The sequence below is a fragment of the Megalobrama amblycephala genome, linkage group LG8 (assembly GCF_018812025.1).
Source record: "Megalobrama amblycephala isolate DHTTF-2021 linkage group LG8, ASM1881202v1, whole genome shotgun sequence".
Lineage (NCBI taxonomy): Eukaryota > Metazoa > Chordata > Actinopteri > Cypriniformes > Xenocyprididae > Megalobrama > Megalobrama amblycephala.
This window is the reverse complement of record NC_063051.1, coordinates 25,271,226-25,288,602: the sequence shown is the minus strand read 5'-3', so window position 1 is coordinate 25,288,602 and position 17,377 is coordinate 25,271,226. Positions and strand designations below refer to the sequence as shown.

At 36.0% G+C, this 17,377-nt stretch overlaps 1 protein-coding gene across 2 annotated transcripts in view; it reads left to right on the top strand.

Annotated features, from left to right (window-relative positions):
• The first annotated feature begins 3,987 nt into the window (after nucleotides 1-3,987).
• The window catches only part of tlk1b (tousled-like kinase 1b), a 29,686-nt gene continuing 16,296 nt past the window's right edge, over nucleotides 3,988-17,377 (top strand). Inside the window, exons 1-5 of one of the 2 annotated variants that reach the window (XM_048200214.1) lie at nucleotides 3,988-4,328; nucleotides 14,322-14,440; nucleotides 15,702-15,773; nucleotides 15,891-15,929; nucleotides 16,468-16,543. In XM_048200214.1, coding sequence (XP_048056171.1) covers nucleotides 4,193-4,328; nucleotides 14,322-14,440; nucleotides 15,702-15,773; nucleotides 15,891-15,929; nucleotides 16,468-16,543 — 442 coding nt within the window. In that variant the 5' untranslated portion in view covers nucleotides 3,988-4,192. The remainder of the gene's footprint in view (nucleotides 4,329-14,321; nucleotides 14,441-15,701; nucleotides 15,774-15,890; nucleotides 15,930-16,467; nucleotides 16,544-17,377) is intronic. The other variant, XM_048200213.1, reaches the window with a different exon arrangement.

Below are 17,377 nucleotides of genomic sequence, written 5' to 3'. Positions count from 1 at the left end.
ATAAAATATGTCAGGGATCTATTAGATGGATGTACAAACCCGATTCCAAAAAAGTTGGGACACTGTACAAATTGTGAATAAAAAAGGAATGCAATAATTTACAAATCTCACAAACTTATAGTTTATTCACAATAGAATATAGATAACATATCAAATGTTGAAAGTGAGACATTTTGAAATGTCATGCCAAATATTGGCTCATTTTGGATTTCATGAGAGCTACACATTCCAAAAAAGTTGGGACAGGTAGCAATAAGAGGCCGGAAAAGTTAAATGTACATATAAGGAACAGCTGGAGGACCAATTTGCAACTTATTAGGTCAATTGGCAACATGATTGGGTATAAAAAGAGCCTCTCAGAGTGTCTCTCAGAAGTCAAGATGGGCAGAGGATCACCAATTCCCCCAATGCTGCTGCGAAAAATAGTGGAGCAATATCAGAAAGGAGTTTCTCAGAGAAAAATTGCAAAGAGTTTGAAGTTATCATCATCTACAGTTCATAATATCATCCAAAGATTCAGAGAATCTGGAACAATCTCTGCACGTAAGGGTCAAGGCCGGAAAACATACTGGATGCCCATGATCTTCAGGCCCTTAGACGGCACTGCATCACATACAGGAATACTACTGTAATGGAAATCACAACATGGGCTCAGGAATGCTTCCAGAAAACATTGTCGGTGAACACAATCCACCGTGCCATTCGCCGTTGCCGGCTAAAACTCTATAGGTCAAAAAAGAAGCCATATCTAAACATGATCCAGAAGCGCAGGCGTTTTCTCTGTTTCTCTTTTTGTAATCTATAATTACACTGTTGACCTTTCCCTTACATCTTAACCCGCCCTTAAACCTACACATATCTGTACTAACCACCCGTATCCACCTCAATAGCAGCAAAAGTGATTTGCTATGCAACATTAACACAATGAGTTCATTGTACCTAACAATTTCTTATTTGGATGTACAGTAAGTACATAGTAGTTAAAGACGTTCTTTTCATCAGACTGTGGCGTTGACAAGGTTTATGGGCATGTCATCTGAGGAAGAGACTATTGTACGTTGGACATGGTTTGGTGTGGCATAGTGACTGAAGCTCAGAATTGATAAATGCAATGTCTTGTCCTATAAAGAACAAGACATGATGACTTAGCACCATTTTACCCTTAAGCAAGACATACCTGTCACATTTTGAGTTTGTTTTGCTGTTCATGTCTTGCTTTCATGGTCACTTTTCTAGTTTATTAATTAGGGGTTGTTTACACGACACTGTTTACAACTAAAAACTGAAAACTTTTTATGCGTTTTGGCCGCTCATTTACACGACAACAGCGTTTTGGTGGCCTGAAAACGCAAACTTTTGAAAACAGGTTTCAAAGTGCAAGTATTTGAAAATGATACCATTGTCATCTCCATGTAAACAGAAAAAACGCGAATCTGTGAAGTCATGCGTATGCGTATTACGTGTTTAGTCTATCCACCTTATTTTTCAATGTGTTTTCTGTGAATGTGTGAGACTTCCGATTTATTAGCCGCTATAGGGAAATAACAAGAAGAATATCAAAGTGCACAAAACTGTAAAAATAAGGTGGATAGCCATGCGCGTTTGGCGCAAGTGCTCTGTAAAAGAATGCGTATGTGCAGGCGTGTAGTCTTTCTTTACAATGTGACATTGCCAACTACTTGTCTGGCATGCATAATACAGCATTTTCAGAAATTTTTGCGAATCCATGTGAAGGTTTGATAACGTTGTCATCTGTAGAAAGATGACAGTTTAGTACATCATTATTGTGTAAACTTACCCTTAGTTCTGTTCTCCTATGTTCCTGGCCTTTTCATTTCCTAGGTTACCAGTTGATTGAGTATTCAGGTGTGTCTAGTTATGTCAAATTTGGAATCGTCTGACCATAGAACACTTTTCCACTTTGAAACAATCCATTTTAAATGATCCTTGGCCCACAGGACAGGACAGCACTTCTGGACCATGTTTACATATAGCTTTCTTTTTGCATGATAGCGATTTAGTTGGCATCTGCAGATGGCACGGCGGATTGTGTTTACCGACAGTGGTTTCTGGAAGTATTCCTGGGCCCATTTAGTAATGTCATTGACATAATCATGCCGATGAGTGATGCAGTGTTGTCTGAGGGCCCGAAGACCACAGGCATCCAATAAAGGTCTTCGGCCTTGTCCCTTATGCACAGATATTTCTCCAGTTCTCTAAACCTTTTGATGATGTTATGCACTGTAGATGATGAGATTTGCAAAGCCTTTGCAATTTGACGTTGAGGAACATTGTTTTTAAAGTTTTCCACAATCTTTTTACGCACTCTTTCACAGCTCTGCCCATCTTTACTTCTGAGAGACTCTGCCTCTCTAAGACATCCCTTTTATAGCACATGTCATGTTACAAACCTGATATCAATTAACTTAATTAGTTGCTGAATCTTTACAACATTTTTTGCTTTTTCAGCCATTTGTTGCCTGTTCCTGAGTTTCCCTTGTCTTTGTGAGCTATCTACTATGGGCGACTGTGACACTACCTCAATAGCATTTTTTTTTTTTGTACTATTGCATATAACACAGCTCTATAAGAACATCTGATGCATTATTATCCTTTTAATAACTTTGATTATAGAGGTGAAATTATGTCTCTGGACATTTTTTTTTAGGTCTCTGTGACTTAGAATATTCCAAGAACACCTTCAGATTGTGAAGAAGGAGGAAGCTGACACATTTCCGGTCAGATGGCAAAAAGCAGTTCCTCAGAGGCTGGTGTGATTCAGCAGGATCTATTCATAAACTGATCAACTCTATGAACCAATATAGCTGTCATCTGTTGACATGAAAAGGCAGAACATTTGCATTCTAAATTATCTTCAGTTCAGCAGAATATATAATGAGGGCTCTTATTCCAGTGAATTCCTCTGTGGTGAGTTGAGAGGAAGATAACTCTAGTGGGATGTTTATTGTGAAATATGTGTCTGGAGCCGTTCAGAGGGTAAAGCTCAGCTCTGGGCAGATCTCTGAGTCAGCAAATCACAGATCAAGATGTCTGTATGTTAGATAAACCTGCATGTACACACACACACACACACACACACACACACACACATACACACAAGCTAGGAAGTTTCATCCACTAAAAAAATCACTTTACATTGCAGTATTTTTAAGTACTAGTTCTAATGAACACATGAACTTAATGTACCTGTTTTGTGAAGATGCTTGTAAATGTTTTATTATAATTTACAAATTATTAGGCTATATTGAGATATTATTTTTTGGTCACACTTTAATTTAGAGTCCAATTAACTAACTATTAACTACAACTTTTGCCTAAATAAACACCTAATTACTGCTTATTAATAGTTAGTAAGGTAGATGTTAAGTTTAGGTACTGGGAAGGATTATGGGATGTAGAATATGGTCATGCACAATAAGGCATTAACATGTGCTTTATAAGTAACAGCCAATAATATCCTAGTATGCAGGCTAATATGCAACTTAATAGTGAGAATTGGTCCATAAACTAAAGTGTAACCCATAGGCCTATTTTTATATTATTTATATTTGATTATATGCAATTGTTAACTTAATTTGTATTTATATTATTCACTTAAAATATAATATTAATATAAAATATTTCTGAATAATGGCGAAATTAATAAATAACAAAATCACAGCTGCGTAGAAAAACAAAATAATATTTAGTCCATTCAATATCATATATTGTACATAAATCGATATGTTCATTAATGTATTTATTTGGTAAGTATTCATGTAATAACCCAGTCAGGTGGTCATTATTGTAAAATAAACACTCAGGTCTATTAGGACGCAGACATAAAGTGATCATACTTATGCTCATACTTATTTTATCTAGAATACAATTTGCTAGAAGGGTTGAAGCATCAAACATGGATTTTAAGTTTTGCACTAATGTATGTGTGTGTGTGTGTGTGTGTGTGTGTAACCTTTGCAACTGGCGTCACGCATCGGCTACACACACACACACACACTGAGAGTGAGTGAGTGAGGAGGATCTCAGTGCGCAGTGCGGAGCTGAAAACATGAGCAGCGTTGCATTGATTATCAGTGTTTGTGCATGATGCATTAGACACACACAGGTGTGATTTGACAGAGATCATGTGTGCGGTGCGCTCGGGCGTCTCTTCGCGGGGGAAAGTGTCTTCATGAGTGTCCAAAGTAACAGCAACAGCAGTGGAAGTTTGGACGGAGCGCCATCTTGCTCTCAGTTCTCGACTGGATCTCCGACCCCGGGCTCAGTTTCTCCGCTCGATATCTGCGCTCCGCGGAGGCATAAAGAAGGTAAAACCGGTGTGAATGTGAATTTAAAGTTTGTTCATGTAGAATCGGTCGGGATTGTGTTAGATTGACGTGTGATTTTGAGTAAATCTGGCCTTATATCGAAGCGGTCGTGTCGGAGGCCGCTGATCTCTCGTCTGCTGACTGTGACTCTCTTGTGTTTTTATAACAAGCATCGAGTCCTAGAGATGAGCTGCTGTGTTTTAAACCGTTTGCGATGGAATTATGTCTCTTTGTTTGTTGATTGCACGGTTAATTTGATGCGAGGATGCCCATAGTCACCTATTAGGGGACTCAGCCATTGGCCGTGTCTCAAAACCTAGCGAGATGTCTTACTAGACTGCATTTTTGGGCATCATAGGTGCGTATTTTTTGTGTTTTTATGATGCCTAAATTCTGTCTTTGTGTCTAGGTAGGCATTAGGCAGCTTGCTAGGTTTTGATACACAGGCAGTCTGAATAATATGAGTTGATGTTTTTGAGGTTTAGAGTTATGTTTATCTTTTATGTATGTAATGCAATAGCTCACAAATGACACAGCCTGTAACGTTACCTGATAAAAAGGGAGAATGTTTATCACCCATGCATTGAAAATTTAGGTTAGGTCGAAACTCGCTGGCTTTCAGGACGCTGTCAGTATCCGATACACACGAGTTGCTGTTTTTACATAGCACTCTATGCATGTCATGCAATTGCTCATAAATGCTGTCTAGGTAGGTAGACAGTCACAACCAGTACATGACAAACATTAGACATTTTTAAGGTTGACGGCATGTATTTGTCATTTATGCATGTCTTGCAATGCAATGCCCCAAACTGCTGTCTGTTTACTAGCTTTTGAGACGCAGCCCATATATGATAAATATGATAAAAGTTGATGTTTGTATGCTTGGGTGTGTTATTTCTAGCACTTATGTATGCAGTGACTCTAAAATGTTATATAAGGTAGGCAGTTCAATATCAACATACGTGATATGAGAATGAAGTCAAAAATGCACATAGAGAACTCACTGGATTTTATTACAATAAACATGATTTTGTGTTTTTATAGTTGAAAGTATTGATTTATTTATCTAGCACTCAAAATGCTGTCTAGGTAGGCAGCAGACTAGGTTTTGAGACATCTAGTATGTGATGCACATTAGTTATGTGTAAGTGTTTATTTGTGTACAATGCAATGGCTTAGAAATGCCTTCTAGGTAGGTGAGATTTTGGATTTTTTCTGTTATTGCAGCTTTACTTGTAGTTTTGTCCCTGAAATAAGCTGGATGGCTTTGAACCTCTAAGCAAAAGTCTGTCTGATACACATCTGATTCACCCAAAAATGAAAATTCTGTCATTTACTCACCCTCATATTGTTCCGAACACGCGAGTCTTTCGATCATTTGTGGAACACAGAAGAAGATAATTCTAATGAAATCTGAGAGATTTCTGTCCCTCCATTGACAGTCTACGCAACTACCACTTTGACGCTTCAAAAAGTTCATAAAGAGATTGTAAAACTAATACATATTATGAATTGAGTGGTTTAGTCCAAATTTTCTGAAGAGACTCGATCACTTTATATGATGAAGATATTTAATTTAGGCTTTGATTCACATATAAACATTCATCAACTCACACATCGGTTATGGTAAACAGAAGCTCAAGCATGTTTGCTTGACGTGTGAGAACCAATGAGGTTTGTTCTCATGGGTCAAAGCATGTACAGTTGAGCTTCTGTTTATGTTCACTGATCAATGTTTATATGTGAATAAAAGACTAAATTCAATCTGTTCAATGCTCATCATATAATGTGTTCGAGTCTTTTCAGAAAATGTGGACTTAACCGCTCAATTCATATGGATTAGTTTTATGATTTCTTTATGAACCTTTTGAAGCATTAAGGTGGTAGTTGTGTAGCTGTCTATGGAGGGACAGAAATCGCTCAGATTTTATTAAAAATATCTTAATTTGTGTTCCGAAGATGAACAAAAGTCTTACGGGTTTGGAACAACATGAGGGTGAGTAAATGATTACAGAACTATCCCTTTAAATTCAAGTGCTTTTTTTCAGGTTAAATGGTTTCCTTTGTTTTGCAAAATTTTGTTTGATGTGTTTTTGAAGAACTTAATGAAGTGTTGCACCGGATGTTTCCTGTGCCCCAGAGACTCAGGCTGGTCTGTGTTAATATGTGCTGTAAACATGTGTATGTGCACTGATGAGTGTAATATCATACGTGTGTTAATGCATCACTCAGATTCTCATGTCCAAGAATAAGTTCTCAGCCATGTAATGGCATGCTCTGCCTTTATTTATTTTTTTAAAAGTTTTGCAGTTAAAATGTCTTTTACCTGCTTGTTAAACCAAAAAGTATTGGTATTTGGTGTTGGTATTTATTTATTTTTTACTTAGTACTATGGTAGTATCATGTTTTATGGATATCTATACTATATAATGTTAAAAAGATTTGTGAACTTTCTATTCATCAAAGAATCCTGAAAAAATTGATCACTAGTTGAACAAAAATATGAAGCAGCACTGTTTTCAACATTGAACAAACATTTCTGATTATCAGCAGCAATCAGCATATTAGAACGATTTCTGAGGGATCATGTGACACTGAAGGCTGGAGTAATGATGCTGAAAATTCGACTTTGATCACAGGAATAAATTACACTTTTTTTTTTTTTTTTTTTTTTTTTTTTTTTATACAGTATATTACAATAGAAGAGTTATTTTGAATTGTAATATTTCACAGTATTACTGTTTTTACTGTATTTTTGATTAAATATATGCAGCTGTGGTGAGCAAATTAGACTTTTCAAAACCATAAAAAATCTTACGACCCCAAACTTTTAAGCAGAAGTGTATATCGACATATAATGCTATTACCATCTGATACAAATGGAATTAAAGGGATAGTTCACCCAAAATTGAAAATGTGATGTTTATCTGCTTACCCCAAGCGCATCCAAGATGTAGGTGACTTTGTTTCTTCAATAGAACACAAATGATGATTTTTAACTCCAACCATTGCAATCTGTCAGTCAAATAATGGGAGTGAATGGGAACTCTATCAATAAGAGTCGAAAACACTTTGATGTCCTAAGACACGAAACGATCGGTTTGTGTGAGAAACCGAAAAGTATTTATATAATTTTTTACCTCTAATACACCACTCGGTTAGTGAGGTCTGATCGTGCTCTGACAACGGCAGTAATGTCTAGCACTAATTGAAGTATAAGCGCGAGACATCACTTCCATCATCAGAGCGCGATCAGACCTCACTAACCGGAAGTGCAGGGCAGTTGGACATAGTGGTGTTTTAGAGGTAAAAAATAATATAAATACTGTTTAGTTTCTTGCACAAACCAATCGTTTCATGTCTATGCAAGTTTTTTCGACTCTTATTGATAGAGTTCCCATTCACTCCCATTATTTGACTGACAAACTGCAATGGTTGGAGTTAAAAATCATCATTTGTGTTCTACTGAAGAAACAAAGTCACCTACATTTTGGATGCGCTGGGGGTAAGCATTTTTGGGTGAACTATCCCTTTAAGATTTGCTCCAGGAATTGATTTTTGAGCATGCAAAACAGATGGTTGGTGTTTCATCCATTCATTTTAAATACTTCACTTGAATGAATGACTGACATAAATTCTCAAGTTAAACAATTGGCTGTTACCTAGGCCTATTAAAATCAAATCAAGCTGTAAAATGCACAAGATCACACTGGTATAGCCACAGGAAATATATAATACAATCTTATAGGGCGACAACTATTATTTTGATAATCCATTAGTTGGTTGATCATTTCTTTGATTAAATGATTAATCTGATTAAAAAGCCCAATTTTCTTTTTTTTTTTTTTTATTGCCAAAACACACTATTTTACATCCTGCCAAATGCTGTCCTTCAAACAAAAGTGTTAACTGTATGCTATGAAAACTTATATAGTGAATATATCTATATCTATGCTATATGCAAAAGTGCTATAAAGCAATATGACAGTTTAAATCCCTATAAAAATGATAAAGAAAAACAAATCTTTGGCAAGAAAACACACATTCACTCTGGACACAGTAACCTGTCACTGTCATTTCTTTTTCCTGTTAATGTAAGAAATGTCCTAGGCTACATTTATTTGTATTCAATACACGCAGTTTTCCCTTTACAGTTACCGCTCATATAAAATATTTGAATTACACGTTGACTTAAAACTAAATTTAATGTCCAACAACAGATATTTCACCAAAATTAATATTTTTGTGCTGAATATTAGCCTAATTGTCTCCCTTTCTAATGTGTCCTGTCTGTTGGATGCGCACACGCGCCGGCGTTCATTCAGTAAAGACTGAAGTTTAACGCAGACTGTCAGGACGAGCCTTCATGCAAAATGGAATTACTCATATGAATTTATAACACAGATAAGAATGTAACCATAAAATGAAAGTTTTGCGCTGAGGAAATATATCATACATTAAACAGCACACACATCTGTCAAAGCACCTGATAGGTCAAGCCATGTTAAACATTATGCTAATGCGTTAGCTTTAAGCTTAAAATAAAGAATTCTCATGTTTTGGGCAGCTTGGATCACGTACATTTTCCGCAGCAGTTATTCTCCATTATATTTAGATGCATTTTGTCCATAGAAATGCATTATTATTCAGTGCTGTAATTGTCGTGACTTGTGGAAGTTTCCGTGCTTGGTGGGTAGACACGACTAATCGATAATGACAATGATTTTCATTCATTTCATTATTGCCGATATTATTGATTAGTTGTTGCCCTAATCTTATAATCTCAATATAACAATATAATCTAAAGTTAGGTATTAAAAATACAAGAGTTTAATTAATGTTTTAGAAATATTTCTCATTGAGAGTTTGAGCATGTTAATTAAAGGGATAGTTCACCCAAAAATGAAAATTCTGTCATCATTGACTCATCCTCAGGTTGTTCCAAACCTGTATACATTTCTTTGTTCTGTTGAACACAAAAGAAGATATTTTGAAGATAGTGGGAAACTGAACAGTTTTGGAGCACCATTGACTTACATAGTATTTTTTTTTCCTACTATGGAAGTCAATGGTGCCCCAAAGCGGCCTGGTTATGAACTTTCTTCAAAATATCTTCTTTTCTTTTGAGCAGAACAAAGACATTTATACAGATTTGGAACAACTTGAGGGTGAGTAAATAATGACAGAATTGTCATTTTTGGGTGAACTATCCCTTTAATGTAGTTAAGTAATGTTAACTACATTAGTTAACATTTAGTGTAGTTAAGTAATGTTAACTACACTAAATGTTGTAAAGTGTTACCATAATCATCCATAAGAAGGTGGATTATGTTATAATATTTCATGATATCTTGATGGCTCTGAATTCAATAACCTGTGAACTGGTGCACAAACTAGGATGTGGTTTGTTTGTTTTCTGGTCATTTGCTTGTACTCATTTCCACTCCACCTTCTGCATGTTTGGAGCTCGTGTCAGTGAGGTGTCTTGTGTAGCCAAGCATTACTTGGGTTTTTTGCCAAACCAGACGTGGCCTTAGGTTTGTTTACTCACTCCTAGCATTTTGATTTGTCATCTGTGTCATTTATCTGGGCACTTCCTGCCCTGTTGACCTTCATAGTTTTCCACCCATCCACCATCTTGGGATCTCTTTGGCTTGTAGCTCTTTCTGGCACGAGTCTTATCATGGCAGCGGTGTCGGACGCATCCAGTGCGCCGGTGATTATGACTAGAGAACGCAAGTGAACCTGGGCTGTTTCGTCTAGTCACTGTAATGGGGTTTGAAGACCAGATGATTCTTTTTAGACTGGTTTTATAATGATAATTCATGTCGTTAGTAGCTAGCTGGTTGTTCTTATCAGCTGCTGATACTGTATTCTCATGTGCTGAAGAAACGGGGCCATTTGGCTGCTGCAAAAATGATGAATTCTGTCATCGGGCTTCTGGTGGCAGATCATGTCAAACATGTTAAACTACGGAATATTTCACCCAAAATGTAATTCTTGCATTATTTGCTCACCCTCATGTTGTTCCAAACTTATATGCTGTAATTTTACTGTAGAACACAGTTGCAAATGATTGAAAATTTTTAATACAGTTTTTTTTCCCCGAATTCAATAATTCATGTGGGCTATTGAGCTCCCAAAATGGCAAAAAAAAAAAAAAAGTGTAACTAATGAACAATAATAGGTTTTATGAAGTCATACACTAGCTTTGTGAGAGGAACAGACTCAAATTTGAATGGTTATTCATTGAAAAGAAGAGGTCCAGAATAGGGTTGGGGCGATATGACCAAATTCTTATTTAATTAACGATGTGAGAAATTTTATTTTACGTTAACAATTAGGGCTGGGTAAAAAATATTGATTTCTCGATTTTAATCGATTCTCATTTTTACAAACCGATATCGATTCTTAAATCCCAAGAATCGATTAGTCTAGTCTGTTTTCAGTTGTTGAATGAGCAGAATATATAGCGCCTCCCATCCAATAAATCGCAATAATCTTTGTGCTTTGTTACTTTTGATATGAAGCAAAGTCTCAGATTTCAAATGACGTCCATCTTATTATGAGATTCAAAAAATAAATACCGTTTTGGCGCTATTTAATGTGACGTGACAGATCGCTTTAGCGCCTCAGTTAAAGAGAAGCGGCAGCACGGAGCGCATGTTGTGAACAACCTCTCCTACGCTTTAATACCAGTTACAGCTCGAAATAAACACGATTAAACATCTGAAGGTATGTTAAAATATACAGTTCAACATACCGAAATCAGTATCATGTCTCAATAGCTCAATCAGTGTTTCAACCTCGGAAAGACGTCAATAACAGCTTGTAGTGACCATAAACTCATTAGTAAGCTAGAAAAGTGTACTCTAGAAAGCAACATTCTGATAAATATAGCTGTGCACCACTACATATTCATTATAATTTTTAATGTTCTTCAATATTTAATGCATGTTTGAATAAATCAGTTATGACTAGGGCTGTCAAGCGATTAATCGCGATTAATCGCATACCAAATGAAAGTTTGAGTTTGCATAATATATGTGTGAGTACTGTGTGTACTTATTATGTATATATAAATACACACAAATTAATGTATATATGTAAGAGAAATATGTTATGTACAAAATATTTTTATTTATATATAATATAAATTATATAAAAATATAAATAAATGCATATACTTGTAAATATTTCTCAAATATATACATGAATGTGTTTGTATTTATATATATATATATACATAATAATTACACACAGTACACCCACATGTATTAGGCAAACTCAAACTTTTATTTTGTATGCGATTAATCGCGATTAATCGTTTGACAGCCCTAGTTATGACAGACACGATTTAAATGTTTATATTAAAATAAAAAGAAGAAAAAAAAAAGGAATTGGAGTAGAAATGATTATGTAATTCTTAACTTTATTTATAATAAAAACATCATTGAGTATAATTTAAGGGTTTGTATATAAATAAGTTAATTTAACCTTCAGTATTTTTATGGTAGTACCAACTGACTCCCATGTTTAGTTTACAGCATTAGGTGAGAGATTTTTTTCCTCTAGAAAATTTGCCATGTACTGTCTCTGAAATACTACATCCAAAATAATCGAAATCGAATCAAAAGCATGTGAATAGGAATCGAATCGAATCGTGAAAATTGTCAATACCCAGCCCTATGAACAAAATACATCGAGATATAGTTATTTTGTGTTATTAAAAAGAAGAAAAAAAGAAGCAAACACAATATAATTAAACATTAAGTCTTTTGTCACTTTAATGCATCCATTCTGAATAAAAGTATTAATTTGTTTGAATCTTCTTGACCCCAAACCTTTGAACGGTAGTGTATGGTAGTATATATCGCCAGATGTAATGTGTAACATTGAGGTCACAGTGGCATGTGGGAATACTCATTGCATTTATTTACATTTCATTTGTTTTATTTTTTTTTTCCATAAAATTGTAGATTGTGTCGTCATTATTTTCTGAGACTAAAATAGAAAGATGGAGCGAAGCTGTCAGTGGCATCAGCTGATAATGAGCAGAAAACGTCTCATAGTACTTCCTGTTTGTCATTCTGACTCCCGCAGGAAGAAGCTGTGCTGAAGTTGGCCATGAAAAATGAAAAGGGCTAAAAGAGCAGATAAAAAAAATTTGTTAATAGTTTTTTTTTTTTTTTTTTTTTTAAATAGTTTTTAGAAGCTTGAGCATAGTCAGATGTGAAGGATGGTGGACATTTTAATGCTGTGACATACCAAGTCGACGTCAAAAAACTAGCAGCGACTAAAGCTGACTGTGTTGTCTCCTCGTGTTGGCTGTGTCTCCACCAAAAAGCTGTGTTGGAATACACCACAAAAACTACAAGCCACTGTAACGAGTGTTCTGTACCTTTGTGAAAGGACATATACATTTATATCAGCAGGTATTAATGGTCTATATTCGTCATTCAGAAAGGCAAACGAAACTAGAACTGCAGATATACAAACAATAAACAAAGCAGCGCTTGCTTACCATTTTGAAAAATCATTTATGCTGATGATGGCAGCTCATGTTATGAAAATATTCTTCTATTGGAATCCTCAGGTAAGATGATGTAAAATTAGAACAGCCTTCTGTCTGTGCTGTCTTGACAACTTTGGTCGCTTTCATTCTCGCTACATTGAACAGCCAATCAGAGTGATCTCTCTCACAGACGACGCCAACAGACGCTGATTCAACATGCTCAATTGGCCAAAAAAACCCAGACGGGGTCCAGCTAGTGCAGACGGTGTGGAACACACCGCAAAAACTGGTCTGGCCGATGCTCTATGCCAGCTGACCGTCGGCTTGGTGTGTCAGGGCCTTTACTGTAGACATCTTCATCTTGTCATTGTAGAGCAATTTTGAGACGTATTAAAGGATTAGTTCACTTTGAAATGAAAATTAGCCCAAGCTTTACTCACCCTCAAGCCTAGGTGTATATGACTTTCTTCTTTCTGATGAACATAATTGCAGAAATATAAAAAAAAATCCTGAAGCATCCTAGCTTTATAATGAGAGTGATAGGAATCAATGAGTATGAGCTGAAGAAAGTGCTTCCATCCACATCCATCCATCATAAATATGTGCTCCACATGGATCTGGGGGGTTAATAAAGGCCTTCTGAAGCAAAGCGATGCATTTGTGTAAAAAAAAAAAAATCCATATTTAACAAGTTATGAAGTAAAATGAAGTCTTCTGCACAAGCCGCCTTCCGTATTCAGCATACGCAGAAACTGTAAAACTCTTGCAGTTCACAAAGCTTACGCTACATCCTATGTCAGCTTACGGAAAAAATGTAACTGACGTGATGCCAGTTTACACTTTCTTTGTATCTTCGTATCTTCAATACGGAAGGCTGTCTGGCGGAAGCTACATATTTTACTTCATAACTTGTTTAAATATAGATTTTTTTTTTTTTTTTTTACACAAATGCTTTGCTTCAAAAGGTCTTTATTAACCCCCTGGAGCCGTGTGGAGCACATATTTATGATGGATGGATGTGGATGGAAGCAATTTCTTCAGCTCATACTTATTGATTCCTGTCACTGCCATTATAAAGCTTGGATGCATCAGGATATTTATTAATATTTCTGCGGTTATGTTCATCAGAAAGAAGAAAGTCATATACACCTAGGATGGCTTGAGGGGGAGTAAAGCTTGGGGTAATTTTCAGTTCAAAGTGAACTAATCCTTTAATATAAGTACACATACATCTCATGTGAGTGTACATGGGAAGCTGTAAGCCTTTTCGTAAGTATAAGTTCTTGGCGTGTCTTTAAACCAGTAATATGTATGATCTTTTGGCTCTTTTAGGGTGGCATAGGATCAGACAACAATGACTTGATGGTCTTGTAAGATTCCAGGAGGATGTGTCACCATGATCACACCCCTGATCATGAAGCCTGTGTACCTGTGTGTGAACGTGTTGAGATTGACATGTTTGTCTGTGTTTGTAGGAATGGATGAACTGCATTCTCTGGATCCACGTCGGCAGGAGCTTTTGGAGGCACGTTTCATCGGGGCAGTTAGTGGAAACACAGGAGGAAGCACAGGGAGCGCGAGTGGCGGACCTAAAGTAATGCACACTCATGCATACACACAAACGTGCATGCGCATGTAATTATAATAATTTATATTTAATTAATTTTAATATCATTTAAATTTATTATTATGTTGAGATTTTCTATGAAATGGCAAAAGGGGTTATTTTGTTTTCTTTAAACTGAAAAAGCATCACTCAACTAACTAAACAAAGTGTTTATTGTATAAAAAAAGTTATTTGAATTGTTTTTCACACTAATTTCATTTTAGTGTTTCACTGAAAGAACACAAATAAGAATCAGCTCATTTTATGTGCATCAGTTCAACAATAGATAGTAATAAAAAGCAAAATGTACCTACACATAAAGTATATTACCTACACGTTTTTTTTGTAAATAAATGAAACATCCCATCAATGGACTCTGAATCATTGAATCTGAAAATGAATCGATTCCCTATGAAGTGAACTGAACTTACCAAGTCTAACACAGTTTTAGCTGTTGAAGTTAAAATCAAAGACCCTATTAAAACCATATTTTCTAACACTCGCATACTTGCAAGAACCCAAGACTAAACTATCGTAATGACACTATAATCATAATGTTGCTCAAAGGGGACCTATAAAGTCTTTTAAAGTCTTGATTTTGTTTTTGGGGTCTATTAGAATGGTTTTCATGCTTGAATGTTTAAAAAAAACAACTTATTTGTCCCATATTTGACAGTCTCAGCACCTCTCTTCCCAGTTCCCCTGTCAGTAACGCTCTGTTTAGTTCCTCTCTTTATGAAACCACTCCTTCTGAAAAGTGCAATGTGCTCTGATTGGTCAGCTGGACCAGTGTGTTGTGATTGGTCAACTGCTTTGAGCATGAAATACCACGCCCCTTACCATAACCACAAGTTTCAACACTACTAATGGAGCGGGCCCTTTATTTGTGTATAACTTGGGCAGGAATTATTTAAATTAGGAATATTGTGACGTGTTCGTTCCCAGAAGAAAACTCAAGGCTACAATGGAGGCGTTCATTGTTCAGAAACATTCCGCACTGATTTAGCGAATGACTCCCTTTGGAGTGACTTAGTGCTTTGTATCTTTGCAGACCTTTTTCATGCTCAAACAGCAACATTACACACTAAAGAAAGTGTAGAAAACATGTAGAAAAGCATAATAGGATCCCTTTAATTTTGTTTCACCAGTGTGAATATTTTGTAAATATTTGATCTGTAATGCCACACGCTCTCTGTCATGGTCATGACCTGTCCTAAACCTGCTTTGTATTGTTTTGATCTGTTTTTAGGGTTTGAACAATAACGAATGTTCCAGTCACAGTTTTGGCAGCCTGGGGTCATCTAGTGACAAGGAGTCAGAGGTGAACATTATGGACATGTATACTCAAAGATTTGATGTTTGAGCTTTATATTTATTGAACAGCTCTGTTTCAACAGTGTGTCCATGTTTAAAATGTACTTTTTTCATTCCCATAAAGAACTCTGACATAAAGAAAGGAGGATCGCCTGCATATTCAGTGAGTTACAGTGACAATTATCACTTTATGCTGTGTTAATATAATAGAAGTGAATGGGGACAAATAATCATGCAATTTGTCTAAGATGTCAATCTTGACGTGCCATAATTTGAAAGCTGCAGTGGGGAGATTTTCAGGGAATAATAACTTGAGTCTTTTCCTCCTGCAGTGTTATTGCATGCATTTTATTCCTTGTCTTCTATGTGCAAAACTCTTATGAATAATTTTTATGATCGTTTGATGGTGATTTTATTTATTTTATTTTTTTTGTCATTTTGGAGTTTGACAACACCTGTTCATATTCACTTTCGTTACATTTAAAGAGCAGAATAATAAAAAAGTCAGATGGGTTCGGAATGACATGGTAAATGACGTTTGGAATTCGTACAAATGCAGAATGGCTGTCTGGAAGCCTCATTGGTGAACCTTTTAGAACTCCTTTGTGGCCTCAATTCAGCTTCAGATGGAACTTGCCTGATTTAGTGAGCATTAGAATTGATTGAATAAAATAGTAATGTTTTTTCCTGTTTTCCCCAAGACTCCAGAGAAGAAGCACTCCGAATCATCCAGGGGAAGAAAGAGGAAGGTTGATAACCAATCAGAGAGCAGTCAAGGTAATGTTAACTTCCTGTGTGTTTGAATGAAGTATTTCTTAATGAGACATGCTAGTTTGTTTGACAACTACGTTCTTCAGTTAACAGACCTGGCATTTTGGAAACATCCAGGATCAGAGTCATGTGCTTCATGTTTGTTGGGAAATACAGCATTTAAAGGTGCCCTAGAATGAAAAATTGAATTTACCTTGGCATAGTTGAATAACAAGAGTTCAGTACATGGAAAAGACATACATTGAGTTTCAAAATCCATTGCTTCCTCCTTCTTATGTAAATCTCATTTGTTTAAAAGACCTCTGAAAAACAGGCGAATCTCAACATAACACTGACTGTAACGTAACAGTCCTGATCATTAATATGTACGCCCCCCAGTATTTCTATATGCCAGCCCATGTTCAAGGCATTACATAAGGGCAGCCAGTATTAACGTCTGGATGTGCACAGCTGAATCATCAGACTAGGTAAGCAAGCAAGGACAATAGCGAAAAATGGCAGATGGAGCAATAATAACTGACATGATCCATGATTACATGATATTTTTAGTGAAATTTGTTAATTGTCTTTCTAAATGTTTCGTTAGCATGTTGCTAATGTACTGTTAAATGTGGTTAAAGTTACCATCGTTTTTTACTGTATTCACAGAGACAAGAGAGCCGTCGCTATTTTCATTTTTAAACACTTGCGTTCTGTATAATTCATAAACACAACTTCATTCTTTATAAATCTCTCCAACAGTGTGAAATGTTAGCTTTAGCCATGGAGCATACTATCAAACTCATTCAGAATCAAATGTAAACATCCAAATAAATACTATACTCGCATGATCCGACACAT